We start from the raw sequence: 19,018 nt of genomic DNA, 5'->3' as shown, positions 1-19,018 counted from the left end.
CCTAGAGCTTATCGTTTGGCTAGTCAGGCATCCGGCTTGCTCTGCTGCTCCTGTCTCTGAGCACTGGGTTTACAGGTGAACTGCATTTACCTGAGTGCTGAGGATCGGACCTTGGTTGTCACACATGGGAGAGGAACACTTTACTCTCTGAGCCAACTCCCCAGCCCAATTGTGGCCGTCTTTGTAAGGCCATTTTGCTCGAATTTCATCAGAATTTTTGCACTGGTTCGTCTTTTTGTCAACTTAACACAAACTAGAGACATCTGGAAAGAGGGAACCTGAACTGAGAAAATGTCTCCACCAAATTGGCCTGCCGGCAAGTCTGTAAAATGTTTTCTTAATTAGTGGTTGATGGAGGGGGCACGGCACTCAGTGGGCCGTGCCAAACCTGGGCTGGTGGTTCTGGGTTATATAGGAAAGCAGGCTGAGCAAGCCGAGGAGAGCAAGCTGGTAAGCAGCTCCCTTTCATCCTCTTGGGACCAGTCCCTGCCTCCAGGTTCCTGCCCTCAGTTCCGGACTGTAAGCTGTAAGGTTACCAGGTTCCCTCAGTGCTGGTCTGTAAACTGTAAGATTGGAATAACCCCTCCCTTCCTGCTCTTGGTCATGGCGTTACTTCTCACAGCCATAGACAACAAACTGTTTTACTGCAGTGTATCTTGGACCACTTAATTACCCCCGTTAGATAGGCGTAGGGGTGCGCAGGCTTGGCCCCAGCATTCAGAAGACGGAGGCTGTCTGACCTCCATGAGCTGGAGGCCAGCCTAGTCTACACAATGAGATTCTGTTTAAATAAATAAATAAACACTCCAAGGACATGTGTGAAATGCTTACATCACTTTATTGGAACCACATAATAATTGAACATTTCAAATTCATTTGACAAGAAATATTATAATAAATAGGACATAAATAAATATAAATAAGCTCATATACTTCCATAAACATAAAATAGAATAATAAATATTTTTAAATAAGTGGTGATGAGTGTTCTCATAAACACTTGGGTTAAAAAAAAATAATAGCTTATCAGTTCTTGCTCTACTGCTGACTATTCAGAGAGGACATTTTCTCTCCTGAACAAGATTTTCATGAGCACTTCCTGGTCCTTAACCTGCCTCTTATTAAAATTTCATTGGTTCATATGTCTGTAAGAAGGGTGCGGAGCGGGAGGGGCTTGCGCTTTTCAGGAGGAATTCAGGTAGCTCATCACTCTACTGATGGTCACGGCGCGGATGCGGAAGGCGTGGAGGAGAATGCAGAGCTTCATCTTCACCCTGTACGGGTCTGCTCCTTCCGGGGAAGATGTCGGGGGCAGACGCTCACCACTGAGATTCAGAGACTACAAAGAAATACCAAGCGTCACGTATCTACAATTTCAAAAATGGAAACCGTCGTCTGCCAAAACAGATGAAGCCAATGCCCAGTCCAGAGCCTGCAGCCTGGTCCCGTGTACGCTCTTAGACCCACCCCACATCTACCCCGGTGTGATGCTCCTGCAGGGATAGAGGGAAGAGATGCTCTCTTGCAAGCACACCGAGGTCTTGAATGAGCTCCAAAAGACCCCTAAAGGGCTCAGAAAAGTCATTTTTAGGGCTTGTCTCAGAGAAGGGAAGAGTCTATGTGTGAGGTGGCCTCTGCAGCAATAGCTAGTTAAGTTTTTTAGGTTGTGTTAAGAATTCCAGTCCTTTGAGAAGAGGGAGCTGAGGGGCTCTATTGATTAGAGCGGTCTATTAGTCGCAGACCTATTGGAGGTAGAAATTCTATTTGTGTTAGCTAAACCAGTGGCATGTTTCCCATTTGTTCCTTTTGACTTAGTAGACGAACACTCTACCCCTGATACATTCCCAGTTCCCCTTAGGATTTGGTGACACAGAATAAGAACTTATGTCTCTATGAAGCTTGATATTCTTGTCTGCTCTTCAGAATCCCAAGACAGAGGTGGGGTGTGTGAAGTCACCCCATTTCAAACAGGAAAAACAGGCATCAGCTCTGTCGGCACAGCTGTCTAGTTCCTAGGAGCCCCCTGTCTCCCACGCAAATCACTTGACTTCTGGTCTTGCGTATGCAGTAGCAATGACAACTCTGTGGATGGTAGATTGTTAGACACCTGTATACATGTTGCTGTCTTTCAAATAAGTCATCTGGCAATGTATAATATGATGTATAATATATTATAATATAATATGTATAATATATATGTTAACTGGACACAAGCTAGAGTCGTTTTGGAGGAGGAGAACATCAACTGGGGAAACCACCTCCACCAGGCTGGCCTGTGGGCAAACCTGCCATCGTTCTGGATTGATGATTGATGTGGGAGCAGCCAGCTCACCCTAGGCTGGTGTTCTTGGGTGCTATAAGAAGGTGAGCGAGCCAGTACCCAGTGCTCCTCTACAGCCTCAGCGTCTGTTCCTGCCTTGCTTGCTCTGAATGATGGACTCTCAACAAGTTACAAGGAGAAATAGACCCTTTCCTCCCCAACTTGCTTTTGGTCATGGTGCTTTGTCAAAGACATAGAAACCACAACAAAGACAGTATGTATGAAAGGAAAAAGAAATCAGTTGCTTTTCAGTGACTTCTGAACATATTTTTGTCTCATGCCCCAGTTACCAAGGCACTCACCACTCTTACGTGTATATTTCTATTCTATGTGCTATAAACTTGCTATGCAGCAAGTTCCCACAAATGAGTAACACTGGATTTCCCTAGATAATAGATGACTTTTCATTTTGTTTACATTTTGTTTCAATATTATAACCCTCTTGTCTTCCCTAGTAATGTTTTGATATGTGTGCAACACTTTGATCGTCCATTCAGCATTTTTTTAAAGAAACAACATGTGTGCATGTATATGTTTGTGCGTTATATGCACACACACTCATATGCACACGTAACAGATATGTAATCTGTGCCTACAACAAGCAGAAGCCAGAGAAGGGGGTCCTGTGTTACTCTCCATCTTATTCCTTTGAGGCAGGGTCTCTCCCTGAACCTGTAGTTTTCGTGGCTAGGCTTGGAGCAGGAAAGCCTCATTAATCCTCCTGTGTCCACTCTCTGAGGTTACAGGTCAGTTCAAGACCACATTCTGTTCAAGACAACATATGTTCTCCCAGGCAAACTCAAGCCCTCAAAGTTAGACAGCTAGTGCTGTCAATCACTAGACTGTCTCTGCAGGCCTAATCTTGGACCTTTAAGAGAAAAAAGGATTTTTAAAAAAACCCTCTGTTTTTCAGGGCACCCTAGTTCTGCCTCTTGCAGACTATGCGATCTTGGATAAGCGTCACTGTCCTTCTTTGTACAGACCACTTTTGCTTGTTGTGGGGATGGCATGAGAAAAACCATTTGCAAAGAGCCCGGTGCATAGCATGAGGTCAACAAGCAGAAGGCTGCTTGCATTTGTCCTGATTGTAGAGGGTCTTAGCAGATGTAACCTTGCAAGGCTTTTCATGAGGGAGGGAGCATGTCCAGGTCTTTCCCGACCCAAGAGGAGTTGATTTTTATTGCATCTCCTCAAAGACCTCTCTTCAGCACGAGAAAGAGCCAGCGTTGATAAGAGGACACCTTACCTTCATCAGCTCTTCAATGGCTGTCAGCATGTTCTCATCCAGAACGATCTGCTTCTGATTGTGGTTCGAAAGCTCTGCATCAATGGCCTTGAACTCTACCCAGTACATCTTCAAGTCCTCGTAGATGCCACTGAGGCACAGGTTCTATGTGAAGGGACCAAATAAGAATGAAACCATTGGAATGGGTTAGAACTACATCCCGCTGCTGCCTTTGAGGAAAGTTCTGTATCTTATCATCATCAGAGAAAAGTTTTGTGTGGGTAGGCAGCTCCCTCTCTAGAGGAAAGAATAAGCCGGCATCAGTATTATGAATCGGTCGTGGGGGAGGAACCTTTAGTTTGCTTACTTACTGTTATGGAAGAAATCTCTCTAGAAGCCAGACAACTCTCGTTCTAGAGGAAAAAAATATACACCGAGGATATTAATTTTTAGTATAAAACTCTCTGATAGCTTATCTCAAACTAACTTTTCATTTCAGCAAGAAACAACAAAATTCAGCATCATAGTGACTTTTGTGCGACTATGTGTAGGAATTCATGTGTGCACGAGTGTGCACGGATATGTGTGTGTGCAAGTATGTGTGTGCAGGTGTATATGCAGGTGTGCAGGTGTATATGCAGGTGTGCAGGTGTATATGCAGGCATGCAGGTGTATATGCAGGCGTGCAGGTGTATATGCAGGCGTGCAGGTGTATATGCAGGTGTGCAGGTGTATATGCAGGTGTGTGTGCAGGTGGAAGCTAGAGGACTACCTTTGGTGTCTTTCTCAGTGATTTTTCCATCTTATTTTTTTCTGATTCAGGGTGTCTCACTGAACATGAGACTCACAATTCAGCCAGACTTGCTGGCCCATCAGCCCTGGGTATCCTCCTGTCTCTCTCTGCCTACCCTGGCACTGAAGCCATGTGGAACCATCACACCCAGCTTTTACATGGTGCTGGGGATCTGAACTTAGGTCCTCGCTCCTATGCAGTGAGCACTTTACTAACGGCGTTACCAGCCCCATTTTTTTTCTTTCAAGATCTTATTGTGTAGCCCTGGCTGGCCTGAACTCACCATATAGACCAGACTGGCCTCTAACTTAACACAGATTAGCCTGCTCTACCCATCAGATGCCGGAATTAAAGGTATATGCCACCACACCCAACTCATAGCTATTGTGTATATACTTCAGCTTGTTGAAGCCTTCGTATTATTGTGACCTTTTTTTTTTTTTCAAAAACCTCACTTTTGGTAGCAATGTGTTAATGTTTGGAGACCCCTTACATTTGGTGCACAATTCTTAATTGTGTTGCATGATTTCTGTGGGAAAGATCTCTCCATACCTTGGCAAGTTCTAGTGGTAAACAGGCCTGCAGTGTGCTGGTTTGGTCCTCTGTGATGTCTTCATGATCAATGTCCTCAGCAGAGCAGGGATAATCTTTCAAAGTTTTTCTGGCCTGTGAAAACCATCAAGAGAAGCTGAGGAGATACTCTGAGCAAGAGAGCTGACTCCCTCTGAGGTTAGCATCCCAGGGTACCAGCAGGACCGGAGCTGGCCACCCTGAATCGTCATCTCTTTGAACTGTAGGAAATTGATACATTTCATAAGACGAGAAGAAACAGGCCACCTACATCCTCTCCCTCCCCTCCCCCTTTGCCTAGGCTGTCTGCCAGCGGTACGTTGTTTCCACCCAGTGAACTCTGCAGCGGGCTGTGCTAATCAGTCTCAGCACCACGCTGTGAGGCTTGCTTCCGGCGAATCCTGTTGTTTTTCCTTTTGCCAAGCACTCACGCTGTGTGCTTATCCTTTTCAAGGCTAACTTGTAAAGAGGAACTGTTAAATTCACAACTTGACGGCTGTAACAAACTTGCAAGCCCTAAAGACTGGTTGAGTTTTAATTTACAGTACGCTGGGACCTTGTCTTACCCCCTGGTAGGTTGGGAAACATCGAGGAACAGAATTACACAATATATTAAGACGTCAACAGCTTTCTGATAATCTTCCCACTCAACTATGGAACTAGGGAAGTGAGAAAGAAGGGATAGTGATTGGCCCGACTGGAGTCCAAGTTCGACTTGGTAGCAATAGTAACCCAAACTGAGACAAGACTGAATTCTGCAATGTCTCGATGGGCAGCGCAGTTGTCTGGGACTAGCACAGTGGGCTTTTCCAGGGAGCGTCTAGTCGACTTTGAACTTCTCCAACGCCTCCTTGCCAAACCTCACCTGAGGAAAACAGTCACTCATCTTGGCAGGCCTTCCTGAGGGAGCCCCCCCCTTAAGATTTTTCCTTCATCTTAAAATTTCATGTGAAGAAGTGTTCTGCCTGTGTGTGTATCTGTGTACCATGAGGGCCCAGTGCCCACAGAAGACCAAGAAATGACAGATTCCCTAGGACTAGAGTTACAGATGGTTGTGAGCCACCATGGGAATGGCAGGAATTGAACTCGGGTCCATCTGGAAGAGCAGCCAGCACTCTTAACCACTGAGCCATCTCTCCTGCCTGGAATCCCGCATGTAATTATGATTGTTTGAGCAGTGAGGGACAATTGACAGCACATGAAAGACCAGAGAGGAGGAAAGAACTCTTCAAAGAGGCTTTGTAGAATGGAGCTCATCTTGGCATTGTCATAAGGTAACAAGCTAGAAGTTCCTCAAGATTTTAAAACACAGCAGAAAGAAGGAAGGGGTCTCCCCCCTCCCTTCCTCTTTCCTCCCCTTTCTCCACCTTCCCTCCTCCATTTCTATGTGCTTATGAGTGAACGCCCTGCTGGGGTTGGAACACGGGTCCTCATCCGTAATTAAGTAACTCTACCACCAAGCCACAGCCTTAGTAGCTCCAGAATGTCCCAAACACACTATCGTTTGCTGTAGTTTAGTAAGCAACACTGAGAGAAAGCAGCAGCGATTTTTATAACAGAAAAGAATACGGTGCGTTCAAATATGAAACCTGAGAAAAACAAACAGAGCTAGAAATAAAACCTGATCACACTTGCCCCAGAAAAACGAAGGTCAGACACAACACGGGATGCCACAATCCTCCCTGTGACATGTGCGTCCAACAAGGAGCTGCAGCCCTGTGTTGGATGAACAGCAGGAGATCTAATTAGGAGATCTAATTCATCTTTAAAGCAGAGATTGCACCTAGCAACTGTCTCCCTATTCAACCTGCAGTGAAGCAGAAGCAGGGAGCGCCAGACCCAAAGCCATACAGGCAGGCAGGCTGGGAGGGGCATAGTGAGCAGCTACTTTCCTCTGGAAAGACACAGTCCAAACTGATGCTGTTATAATTTATTAGCATCCTTTCTTCCTCTGGAGACACAGTTTAAGCTAGATACTATCTGGGAGGTTTGAAGTTTTCTTTACCGCTCCTGCCGGCTACCCATGAACTGCGGGGTCCCCCCAGCAGATACCAGATGGAAATCTTTTCCACAGGGGAGCCTCAAAGCTAGGAGGACCCAAAAAACTCACCTTCTCCAGCATTTGGTTGGTGGTATTCAGCAAGTTTTGGGAGTAGACAAGACCCTTGGCAGGTTGGTAGATTGGTGTGGCCCTGGCCAAGCTGAGGTGGACTAGGAGGAGAAGGGTAGCCCAAAACAGGAGGCCTGAAAGGGAAATTGGGGCGGGAGAGTAGACGGAGTTTGTCAACCTGGTTAGGTCTGCCTCTGTCTTCCGCCTTTCTGGCCCTCTCTTCCAATCCTTTCTTTTGGGTATTGGCCTCCTTCCACTTATGTTTTAACCCCTTCCTCAGGGCTGTCAGAGCAAGCAAGACTCCCCAAATCTTGTTTGGGGACTGGACGAGATCTGCATTTTCCTTACTCTAGCTGCAAGGTTGTGCCTTGGTTTTCTTCCGTGAAATGGGCATAACGGCCCGGCCTGTTTTGTAATGAAGAGACCATGCCAGGTGCAGCAGAGATCGAGTAAAACCCTCCTTCCTGTCTTCTTTTTCCTGGCCTGCAATTGCTGACTGCTCTTTAGTCTCCCTTAGCGGATCCAGGGCTCCTGCCTGCTCCTTCCCAGGTCACCTTCCCAGATCCTATCACCCAGGTCCCCGGCCCTGGGCTACTTACAGCGCGGTGGACACATCCTGGGCTGGCAGTGAGCGAGGCAGCTGGATGCTGGAGGTGAGGCTGTTGGAACACTAACCCCAGGGGACACATTTTTATAATTGTCTGGAGACCCAGCAGGACTTTCCCAGGATGGTGTCTCTTGCTTTCTCTCTCTGTCTCTACATGAGCTTCTCCAGGACACGTGCGTAGATCGTCCCCAGGGGGCGGGTGGCGCTTTCGAATTAACTCTCGGAGTGCCCGTCTGCTAGGTTCCGGGACCGCCGCCCACCCCACCGCACTCAGAGCGAAAGCGAAATCGTCCCGCGGTCCCCGCGAGTCGAGTCGCCGCACTTGTTCTGCAGCAGGTCTGTCCCGCCCCACAACCCCCTTAGTCTAGATGCCCTGCACAGCACGCTGCCCAACGCCCCCTCGGAAGAAGCAGCACCACTCACTTGTCTCCGCCGTGGACACTGAGTCTGACTCGATCTGTTTTGCAAAAGTGTCCTGCCTTAAACATAAAAACCGGTGTGACTATATACCGCTTAGAACTCAGTTCTGGCAGCTTAATACACAGCATCCTGGGAAAAAAGGCCCAGAGAGAGGAAGCCTAGCGCTCTGCGGGAGCCTAGGAGGCGGCAAGTGCTTGCTTCTGCAGCCTCCCGGATCTGCAGGGAGGCTTTCCATGACTGACGAGGGATGGAAACGGGAATCAACACAATAGGCTAAAAGGGGAGATGGGAACAGGGAATGCTGCCAGTTGTGATCTGGTGGAGATAGGCTGTCACCCGAGTTGGGGATGGCATCGTTAGACTTTCCAGAGTTTTAGCAGAGAGATAACCTTGGATTTGCATGATGGGAAGATTCCTTCACCAGCAATGTAGGGGCAAGATGCCAAGGGTCCAACTCAGATCCAAGGGAGTAGATGGCAGGCTAGGACCGCACGGGGATGGAAATGCCCAGACCCCAGTTCAAGATGGAGAACCAAGGTGAACAGAAGGGATTCCCAGCAGGGCAACAGGCTAAGGCTTGATAACACCCCAGGCTGCATGGGTGTGTTTGGATAACACCCCAGTAGGGGTGTGAGTTTGGAGCTTGCAATGACAGTATTTTGGAGGCTTGGGGTAGGAGGCCCCCGTGGGACTTTACTCATTTCTACCCCAAATGAATGTCACTGGGTGTGCAGAGAGAGGAAGGCCTGCTTGGTCATCGGAGCCAGTCATGTGTCTGACTGCCCCCAGCCCCTAGGGCAGGAGCTGTCAGAGTCCACCTCCTCTAGAGGCAATCATTTCAACAGTAAGAAGCCACTGAGAGCCCAGGAGAGAAGGATGTGCGCTTCTTCCTTCTGAGGTCCACAGAAACCTGGACAGAAGAGCTCATTGTCAGCCACCACGCTGTGAGCGCTCAGCAGGGTGGGCCCCCTGAAAGGGGGGCGGGTAACAAGGCCAATACGAAGAAAACCATAGCAGCTAGGATCTGTAAGGTCCCTGCAGCTGTGAACTGGGGACAAGGGACAATCAATGGCCAGAACCAAAGGGGTTATAATAGTTTATGTGAAGCTGTGCTTGTGTCTAGAAGGTCATGGTGACATTAATGAGAGTTATGTTTGTGTAGTCCAGGGCGAAGTCTGGACCAAACTGTGTTCCTTACTGCAGGGTGGACAATGCTCCTCTCTCTAGACACTGGTTATAGTGACTCTCTGAACGACCTCACTGTGTCGGTGACCCCCTTTGCAGGGATGACAGTCTGAACCTGTGGTTTATTGTTAGACACCTCTGTTTACTCAGTGGCCCGCTGCTTGGGAATTTACAGGGAATGATGACATTTGTTTCAAAGAAAGGAGAAGGAGATCAGGACAGGAAAACACTGGGCCAATTTGTGCTTCAGAGGAAAGAGTCGGATTAGCTTTCTGTGCTAAACGCTTCCGTTTGTGGCGGAACAAGGCTTTGTATCTAGTTGATTTCCAGAGCGGAAGTTGCAGGAGGAGACCTTTCCGGCATCCCGTAATTTCATTTCCTCTGTTGTTTTTACCGTGTGAAATGCCCCAGTGTTTCTCTCCTGAGTAACTATACGAATTTACCTTATGTCAAAGAACTCCAAATATCATAGAACACATTCTGCGTATTTCCCCCTGCTTGTAACATCCTTTTTATAACAGGTGTGGAACGGCATTGACTGGCTTCTCTCTAGAAACTGGATAGTAATATCCCCACATCCAAAAAATACACAGCTCTATAAAGAGATTAAGCAAACACATTCTTGTAATGCAATAGAAGATGATCTATTTTGTATCTAAACGGGGCTAAACTAATTTCCTGCGATTGTTTTAGGGCAGCCATCTGACAAATGGTTTCTACAAATCCTCAAAAATGGATTCTACAAATTGTCGTCTGAACCAAAAATTGGGAATACGTCAAATAAAACAGCCACTGAGTTGTACACAAAATTCCACAAAGACTTTCAGATTAATAGGAATGCTTTTTTTTTTTGACCAAATTGCCTAAGGAATTTTTTTATTTTTATCTTTTTAAAGCCTCATAATTTGGGTCTCTTTGGGAAGATGCAGCAGACAGATGTCTCTGGGGTTGAACTGTGAGACCTTTTACGTGAATCCCATGCCTTTCTGAAAAAGTGTGTTTTCTAAATTGGATCCGGAGTTGTTTCCCTCAAAACAACAATAACAACAACAAAACCAACGGCTGTTGCCTTGGGAATAATAAAGAAAAATCGTGAAGACAACACACAGAATGGAGACAATGCCTTTCAGAAAGACCCCGTGTTCTCCAGTAGAAATCAACAAGTTGCCAGATCATTAATGCCTGGGTCTGTCACGTAAATAAAATAGTTGGGCGTCTCCAGTCGCTGAGCAGAGCTGCTCTTCAGGGAAGCTTGGTACTTTTCCCACTCGTGTTTAGGGGATTTTTTCACCCCAAAATGATTCTAGGTGAGACTGATCCAAGGCGGAGGGAGTGACATTACTGCTTGCCGGCGGCAGATGCTGACATTTATTGAGTGCCCGTTGTGGCCAGGGACGGTCCCAGACCATTTTCCGTGATCGTTTCGCTCAGCCCTCACAAACCCTGTGTGCCAGATGTCATTGCCGTCACCGGAGAGCTCCCGTAATCTCCTGAGGTAGCATGGGAGGTGGGATTTGAACCCAGCACACTGCTGCTGCTCTCTTAAAAGACCGTGAGCTGAGAGGAGAGTATTATGCAAAAAAATTTGTCAATTTTTTTTGTTTGTTTTTTTGTTTTTCGAGACAGGGTTTCTCTGTAGCTTTGGAGCCTGTCCTGGAACTCGCTCTGTAGACCAGACTCACAGAGATCCGCCTGCCTCTGCCTCCCGAGTGCTGGGATTAAAGGCGTGCGCCACCATTGCCCGGCTTCAATTTTTTTTTTTTTTTTGACAAATGTTTTTGGAGTACCCAAGTAAAAGCCTTTTAAAATGGCTTTAAGATGCAAAAACCAAATAAGTGTACTTTTAAGACCCTGGTGAAGAACATTAGTCAGAAATTTAGACAGTGATTATATACAGGGACAACATTGACATCATCCTAAGACTTTACTGTATAAACACATAAAGGAGGGAAGCAAGGTGACCTCTTTCCCTCTACTCTAATATTCAACACAAATGTAAATACACTTTTGGCCACGTTTCTCATTGACTTAGCTAATAATATCTCTTATGAATCATTGTTTGTGTGTAGCCTGTGCAATTGTTCACCCGCTGTCACCTTGCGCTACTACATACACCCCAGGACACAGGAATATGGTTCATCTTATTTTCCTCTGTAGTCCCAACTGGTACGACAGTACTTGGGCAAAAGACAAAATTGGAACAATTGAGTTCAATGGTCTTGTCTTTGTTTTTCATTCTAGAGTTGGGGAGTATTTCATTCATGAAATAGAGGGGTTCTGATGAACTGAGCAGAGGACGTTAACTTTATGGATAGAAGGGGGCTGAAGTAATGTGGTGGTCTAACCTTCTAATCTCAGCATTCTGGAAGCTGAGGCGGGAGCATCTCAGGTTGAGCCAGCCTTGCCTACATCGCGAGGCTTGCCCCAAATAAAACAATACAAAGCAGAAGAACTCAGGACTGGCAAAAGCAAAACCTTCCCTGTCCAAACAAACAAACAAACAAAAAACCAAAAAAACCAGAAGGAAATCAGTCCTATATTTTAAGAAGTGAAAAGGCAGTTTGGGAGAAGTCTTCACGTGCAGCAAGATGGTCTAAACCTGAAGCAATGGAGGAACTGAGAAGACGGATTGGGCTAGGATAGGAAGCGGAAGAACATGCGACCTAAGTTGCCGACAGTAACTGTTGTTGTCACAACTTTGGCCGCAGCTGAATTTGAACACCACCGGGTGCAACTTCCTGTGGAAGCAACGGGAGACAAAGACACGGCTGGTCCAGCCCCCGGGGCCTATGTAAGGTTTGGCATTGTGAGTTCGTGTAGGGTCCAGCTGGCAGATGTCTGTGGTTTTCCCTACATCAGAGGCCGGCAGACATGCGTGTTGGGTAAATTCAAGTTTGGAACCGGGCCGAGGGAAGTGGGCGAAAGTCAGGGTATTGATGGCATCTGGGGGTGCTTGTCTGAGCTACCAGTCGTTCAACAGAAAGTCATTAAGCATGTACTGTGTGCTGTGTACCGGGCGCTGGCTCACTGGCACCCGGGAGTATATCAGGAGCTAACACAAAGTGCTACCCCTGGCTGGCAAGAGGAAACAGACTGCATAGGCTTGTGTGTAGGAAACGGCAGAGCTTGGAAGCCCCAAACTACACATATTTATTTATTTATTTAATTTTTAAAATATTTATTTATTTATTATGTATACAATATTCTGTCTGAATGTATGCCTGCAGGCCAGAAGAGGGCACCAGACCCCATTACAGATGGCTGTGAGCCACCATGTGGTTGCTGGGAATTGAACTCAGGACCTTTGGAAGAGCAGGCAATGCTCTTAACCTCTGAGCCATCTCTCCAGTCCCACACATATTTATTTTAAACCCAGTCCTTTTCCTCCCTTAACTATTTCCGAGTTATTTGAACTATTTCTGATAATATGTATAAAATCATGTATAAACTATGTATGAAAGGTGTAGGCAGTTCTTTTCCTGCCTTGATCTCTGACCAAGTGCTGAGTGGGCACAGCAAAAAGTAAGATTTTGTAAGAGAGAAGTGCTCAATGAACTATTTACAAAAGTAATTGCCTGGCACATGTGCCAAAAGCTGCCTTCTTTAGAGGGCTAAGGGTGTCTCCGAGTGGCAGGGCGCCTACCTAGCGCACACAAAGCCCCTGGATTTGCTCTCGTAACTGGAACCCCACATAGTAATAACATAAGCAAATGTAGAATTGTGCCAAATATGGTGATTGCAACTTTATAGGATGATAACACCCATCCAAGTGGAGCGCATCGGGTGGGGGAGGGGTGGAGTGGTGAGGAGACAGAGAGGGTAAACGTCAGAAAACTCACTACTGCTGACTGCCTCTTTTCTTTATTCGTTTCTAACTTGTTTACCTTTGAAATGGCTGACGACAGCTGGGCATCCTGGTGCATGCCAGCGGTTGCACCTTGGGAGGCTGAGACAGAAGGATTTCGAGTTCTAGGCTAGCTGGTCTAAGAAGACAACAAACACAATTTTAAAAAGCAAACAAAAGTCAAAGGATTGGTTATTCAACTCACCCCCCCAGTGCTGGCTTAAGTACAGTCCTGATAGAAAGAGCAGGAATACAGGGGGCAAAGGAGGCTAAGGGTTACAGACTACCCCTGGGTTAAGGTAGGAAGGCATGAAAATATACCCCAAGGAGTTAATACTAAAAAAAAAAAAAAAGAAAGAAAGAAAATAAAAATTTTTTAAATGAATATATTTTTTGCTTATTAGCTCAACAGTTTCAAAAAAGTTTGGCAATGTAGGACTAAAAATTTAGCAAGCGAAAGAACAGCCCTGAGGCAGGGGCTGGAGAGATGGCTCAGCATCTAAGAGCACAGGCTGCTCCTGCAAAGGACTAGGGTCATGTCCAGCATTCACATGTCTCCTATGTCAAGCACAGAACCCGAGTTGGAATGTTACTACTATGGATACGCTGACTGCTACCTTTCAAGGATATTTCATTTGCTTGCCAAAGAATCGGCTTTTAAACAGTAGGCTTGCGAGCAGTGTCCTGGCATGTGTCTGTGAGCCCCAAATGGGCCAGGGAAGCATTAAACCGAATTAGATTGTCCCTAGATGGTATGTAAGAACACTAGCATAAAAAGCATAAAAAGCGCTTATGTCTGTCTCTATTATTTAATCTCTGCCAGTTCAGATGAGCGTCCTCTGCCTTGGTGCTGATAAACACCGACATGTGAAGTGAAGCAAGCTCTTTCCGTGGCGTTCGGGAAGGGAAACGGAGGTGTCAGAGGCGCTTGGAAAGCAGAAATGGAGAAACGCTGTCCACCCTAAGAGCTGCTGTTTAAAAATGCACCGTGATATCCACCGAGAGGGCTGCGCATTCATGCAGCGGGCCTTGTGAAGTGCTGGTCATGTCGAGCCGTTTGCTCTGATGCTACAAACGGCTCCAAGCCTGGAGGCTGTGTCTGCAGGTAATTTCAAGGTAATCACAAAGGTATGGGTGGTCCTTGTTGGAAGGAACCTTAAAGGCCTTCGGGTCATATCAGTGGAGGTAATGATATGACCCAGAGTGAGGAGGTAACCTCCTAAAGTCAAACTGGCGATTTATGTCAGGGTCCAGAAGGAATCCAAGACCTCTGAACTGCCGTTAGAGGCCTTTCTCCTGCTCTGCAAGGACCCACTTAGTCTACTACCCTGCTGCCCGAAATCTCACCTGCATGGGTCACTCTCACGTGGTACTGGGAACATGTCCATCCTGAGAAGTACAGCTCTCATCCTACGGAGAGAAACCTGGACTTATAGGGTCACACAAACCCATCCACGTTCTGAGTTTTTGTGCCTATCCCTTTCTTTAAAAAAAAAAAAAAGAAATGTCTGTTCTTTTTTATAACGAGTCTGTTATTTCTTTTGTGTTTTCTAAGAAACTAAATCATTTTAAGAAGGACTTCAGGGGCCGGGTTATAAACAGGCCTCATCCTCATACAAGCAAGGCAACTCTATCTGCTGAACTACACATACAGCTGTACCGACAATTCTCTATATTTTAACGCATCAAGACGTGATAATTTGTTTTTGTTTTTTAGACGGGGCCTTGGCTGGCCCGGGGCTTGCTATCTAGATCGTACTGACCTCAGACTGGCAGGATAGTTCACCTGCCTCTGCTGTGTGCTGGAATTAAAGGCACGTGCCGATATGCCTGCCTGAGACGTGATTCTTTCTACTCCAGCACTGGTTTAGATTTAAACGTGTGCTGCTTTCTTTGCCCTCTTCTGACCTCCGTTGGCACTAGATAAACACGTGGTACATATAAATACAGACAGGCAGAACACCAATACACATAAAAAAAAACTAAATAAAGAATATGAGGGCACTGTTAGATGGGCTCTGCCTTTGCAAAGATAAAGAAAGAGTGCAGAGACAGAAGTTTAGTCAGACTTAGAGACTGGGGCCGAGACACTGGTGCTCCTGGGAAGCCAGTGAAACAGCGAGCAAGTTTCTTCTTGGAGAGCCCCCTGCCTGGAGGCTTGGGGAACAATTCTAGTTCCCTAATGCTCCCTTCTTAAAGCATTTGCTGGCCACTCTAAGGCTCTGATGCTTTGCTGTCTTCCCTGGAATTTTGGGCGCGGTTAGCAGAAGTAGTTTCTTCCTTTAAAGGATGGAGTGGTTGTTTTATACTTTTAATGACTGGACGAGTTCGCGGCTGTAGAAGAGTTTTATCATCCGTGGCTGCGAAACCCAGAAGAGGGCTCGTTTGGTCCCGTAGTAGCTCCATAGAGCCAATGACGATGCCAGAGCGGCAGGAGAGGGCAAAGGTCATCCAGTGGCTAAGCAATGCAGGTGAGGGAAGCCCTGCTTACAAACCAAATTCTCCATGTGAGGAACTGAGGAGCTACAGATACAGGGGAGGAATGACGGGAAGGGGGCGAGGAAGGCTAGTAAAAGGGAGGAGAGTCCTTGTCTTTTCTGGGAGGGAGGGATGATCTTTCGGGAACTAGAATGCTACCCCTTTTAGGACACCGTGTTTCTGGCCGTGGTAGCTGGGAGGTATCTTTAGCCCACTGGCTGAGGCCACAAAGGAGACACAGTTTGTAGACAGAGATGTTCTAGCCACCATGTCAGACACCTGCGGGGCTAAGCCAGGAGTCGGGATTTTCAGCTAAGTGGCTCTCAAGTCCTGGAAATGTAACCTGGGTCACAGTTAACGCCATGACCCACACGGCTGAGTACAGTTATAGCAAAGCTGATGGGAGTCTAGTAAAATGTTGCTCAGCTGTGTGAGCTCCAAAATTAGTGGTTTTTAGGTCAACAAGGCAAGTGAAGGCAAGGGGTTCGCTTCAGTTTTTCCTTGGTAACACTCTTTCTCATATATATATCTCGAACCCCTGAAATCTAAACCAGATGGCAGCTCCAATTATAACATTGTTCCTGGGAGACAAAAGACAATATTTAATGTTACAATTTGGATATAGCCAAAGATATATCAAAAAGTCTCTAAGAAAACACATCAAATTCTGAAAAGGAATTTGTCTTTTGGATGGAAAAGTTTAAAGTGGGGGGGCAAGGAGATACGAAAAGGAAGGTTGTAGAAGGGGCCCCACTAAAACTAATGATATTGGAAAAACCCATAAGGAAATCTAATACTCAGTAAACTAATTTTTAGAATATTTTAAAACGAAATTAATATATTTTTTTAAAAAGAGTTGAGTCTGAGCATGGCAATCTTTATCTCAGCACTTGGGATGCAGAGGCAGGCTGATCTCTATAAATTCAAAGGCCAGCCTAGTCTACATAGTGAGTCATCTAGAGCTACATAAAGTCAAGCCCTTTGTTAGGGGACAGGCGTGGGCAGACACATTCACACAGACACTCTCAGACACAGGAACAGATTCCTAAGCCAGCCTTTAGGCAGACACGGATTCAGACTCGTCCCACAGACAGACAGACAGACAGACAGGACAGAAGAACAAAGTAGAGTGATCAAAGAAGCAAAGAGGATGCTGACCATCTGGAGGAGGTTGACAACGGACATGTCATGAGAGCTGAGGAAGAAGGGTCAGTGTAACCGGGAGATGTTAAGAAGTAACTGCATCCACCTTTGGCGTGATGGATAAATAGCCGTTCTGTTTTGAAAACAGCTGGGAAGTGAGGTAAGTCTGATGGAAACATCTGGGCTTAGTGCGGCCTCAGACAAATCTTTTCACTGCCCGTCTCTCACGGCTTGCAATTTCCAGCATGGGCTATCCTATGAGAAAATTATTTTTCCCCAAATAGCTAAGAGAAACCTGTTCCTGAATGAGCTCATAGTATCTCAGATTCCCCTGACAGCTAGCCCCAGGTCGTGTCTCTTCCACATGACCTTACCCCACAGCCCTAACCACTCAAGTCCTTGAGTTCCTCCTCCACATCCCTCACATCTGTTCCTTTTCCTAGCTCCCACATCATTGTTTACCTTTGGGCAGTGTGGTCCCCAGGGCTGTTTTCTTGACTCAGGTCTCTCCCCACCGTGATCTCCACCACCTGCTGTATCTATCCACTGAACACTGCTAATTCTGTATCCAAAAATCATTAGTGGTTTGCTTGCTCCTTTTAAATCTTGTCTTTGGGGCTCTTTGTGAGCTAATTCCAGCTGCCCTTTTAAGTTTTGTGTGGTGTTAAGTTTTGTGTGGTGGGGATTTAACCGGGATGCAGACTAAACAGCTGTAAAGAAATGACCTCGAGTCTGGTAACATAAAAAGGATGGATGTTCAGCGTTCTCCCTGGGCCTCCGGAGTGTTGGGATTGGGATGGCAGGTGTGCATCAACTATGCTTGGCTTCTTTCTCACTTCTTGATCTGAGGCTTCCATTGCTTCCTGCCCTCAAACATCAGAGAAACTTTTTTTTCCCCTGAGATGCTTAGATCTGAGGAATTAGGCCACGGTCCTGCCCACATCCTCTTCTGTCCGCCCCCCAGGCTCTGGATTCCGGCTGAACGGCACAGTCAACTCTCCTGGGTCTCAAAGTTGCAGATGGAAGATGATGGGACTTCTTGGCATCCACAGTCACATGAGCCATTTCCAATAAAAACAGCAGTGTGTGTGTGTGTGTGTGTGTGTGTGTGTGCGCATGCACATGCATGTACGAGTGCCCTTGCACACAGTTGGTGCAATTGGCTCTATATCTCTCAGATCCATGGCCATTATCTACACAAACAAGCTGATATTCTAAGAAGTTAAGTGATTTGTTAATAAACTGGGATAAAGGTAGCCAGGTGTGTTTGTGTACTTGGGAGACACCGCAAGAGCATTTTCATGTCTTCAGTGTCATCCAGAACTGCACAGAAAGTACCAGGGAAGCCAGGGCTACATAGCAAGACTCAAACCAAAGAGAAGGGGAGGGTGTTTTGATGTCACCTGATACTACATCTGTCTTAGTTAGGGTTTTTAAAAATATGTTTTATGGTTTATTTAACATTATTTTATGTGCGTTGGTGTGAAGGTGTCAGATCCCCTGCAACTGGATCTTCAGAGAGTTGTGAGCTGCCATGTGGGTGCTGGGAATTGAACCCGGGTCATCTGGAAGAGCAGTCCGTGCTCTTAACCACTGAGCCAATCCCTCCAGCCCCTTAGTTAGGGTTTTAGTGCTATGAAGAGACACCATGACCACGACAACTCTTAGAAAGGAAAACATTTCATGGGGGCTGGATTATAATTCAGAGATTATGCCCCTTATCATCATGGTGGGAAACATGGCCACACACAGGCAGGCGTGGTGCCGGAGAGGAGCTGAGAGTTGCACATCTGGATCCACAGGCAGCAGGAAGAGACTGTGAGCCTCCTAGGCCTGCCTTGAGCTTCTGAGACCTCTAAGCCTGCCTCTAGTGGCATGTTCCCTCTACAAGCCCACACCTCCCAATAGCACCAGTCCCTATGAGCCACAGTGTCCAGCACTTGGTTTCAGAAGGAGAGAAGTACTTGTCACCCATCCGTGGGCTTGCTCTCAGGATGACGCGGTACTTTCATACCCAAAGGTGATGTGCAATCACACTCACCCTTCAAAGCTACTTTCACTTAGCTGTGTTAGTAGGTGACAAGCAACACCGAGAGAGACGCGAGTGCCCCCGTGTTTTAAACGAATCAGCACCAAACCCTTGGGGTTGGCTTAGAGACAGAAAGATTTGCACAGTATCCTGGTTACATGGTTGATAAACATCCTCTTCATTACTTAACTCTTAATGGAGAAGTCATGCAAAAGCCCATAAATGACCACATGAATTATGTATAAAGGACTCAACGCAAGCCATGCATATAAAATGGACATTACAACCCAACCC

The 19,018-nt window shown here is 46.4% G+C and overlaps 1 protein-coding gene across 1 annotated transcript; it reads right to left on the bottom strand.

The window, feature by feature from the left end:
* Window positions 1-852: 852 nt before the first annotated feature.
* Il12a (interleukin 12A) lies at window positions 853-7,945 on the bottom strand. Its single transcript, XM_075950594.1, has 6 exons — window positions 7,618-7,945; window positions 7,019-7,152; window positions 4,891-5,004; window positions 3,917-3,958; window positions 3,567-3,710; window positions 853-1,339 (listed from the first exon to the last, which is right to left on the bottom strand). The coding sequence occupies exons 1-6, from the start codon at window positions 7,631-7,633 to the stop codon at window positions 1,184-1,186; spliced, it is 606 nt and encodes a 201-aa protein (XP_075806709.1). The 5' UTR covers window positions 7,634-7,945; the 3' UTR covers window positions 853-1,183.
* Between the last annotated feature and the right edge of the window lie 11,073 nt (window positions 7,946-19,018).

The sequence above is a fragment of the Microtus pennsylvanicus genome, chromosome 16, assembly GCF_037038515.1.
Source record: "Microtus pennsylvanicus isolate mMicPen1 chromosome 16, mMicPen1.hap1, whole genome shotgun sequence".
NCBI lineage: Eukaryota > Metazoa > Chordata > Mammalia > Rodentia > Cricetidae > Microtus > Microtus pennsylvanicus.
Note: the sequence above shows the minus strand (reverse complement) of the source record. Positions and strands in the feature narration are given on the sequence as shown.

Coding starts and splice junctions, on each gene's coding strand:
- Il12a (XM_075950594.1), bottom strand. Junction 5,005..7,018: donor CCAACCAAATGCTGGAGAAG/GTGAGTTTTTTG, acceptor TGGTTTTCACAG/GCCAGAAAAACTTTGAAAGA. Junction 3,711..3,916: donor GAGAGATTTCTTCCATAACA/GTAAGTAAGCAA, acceptor CCCTTCACATAG/AACCTGTGCCTCAGTGGCAT.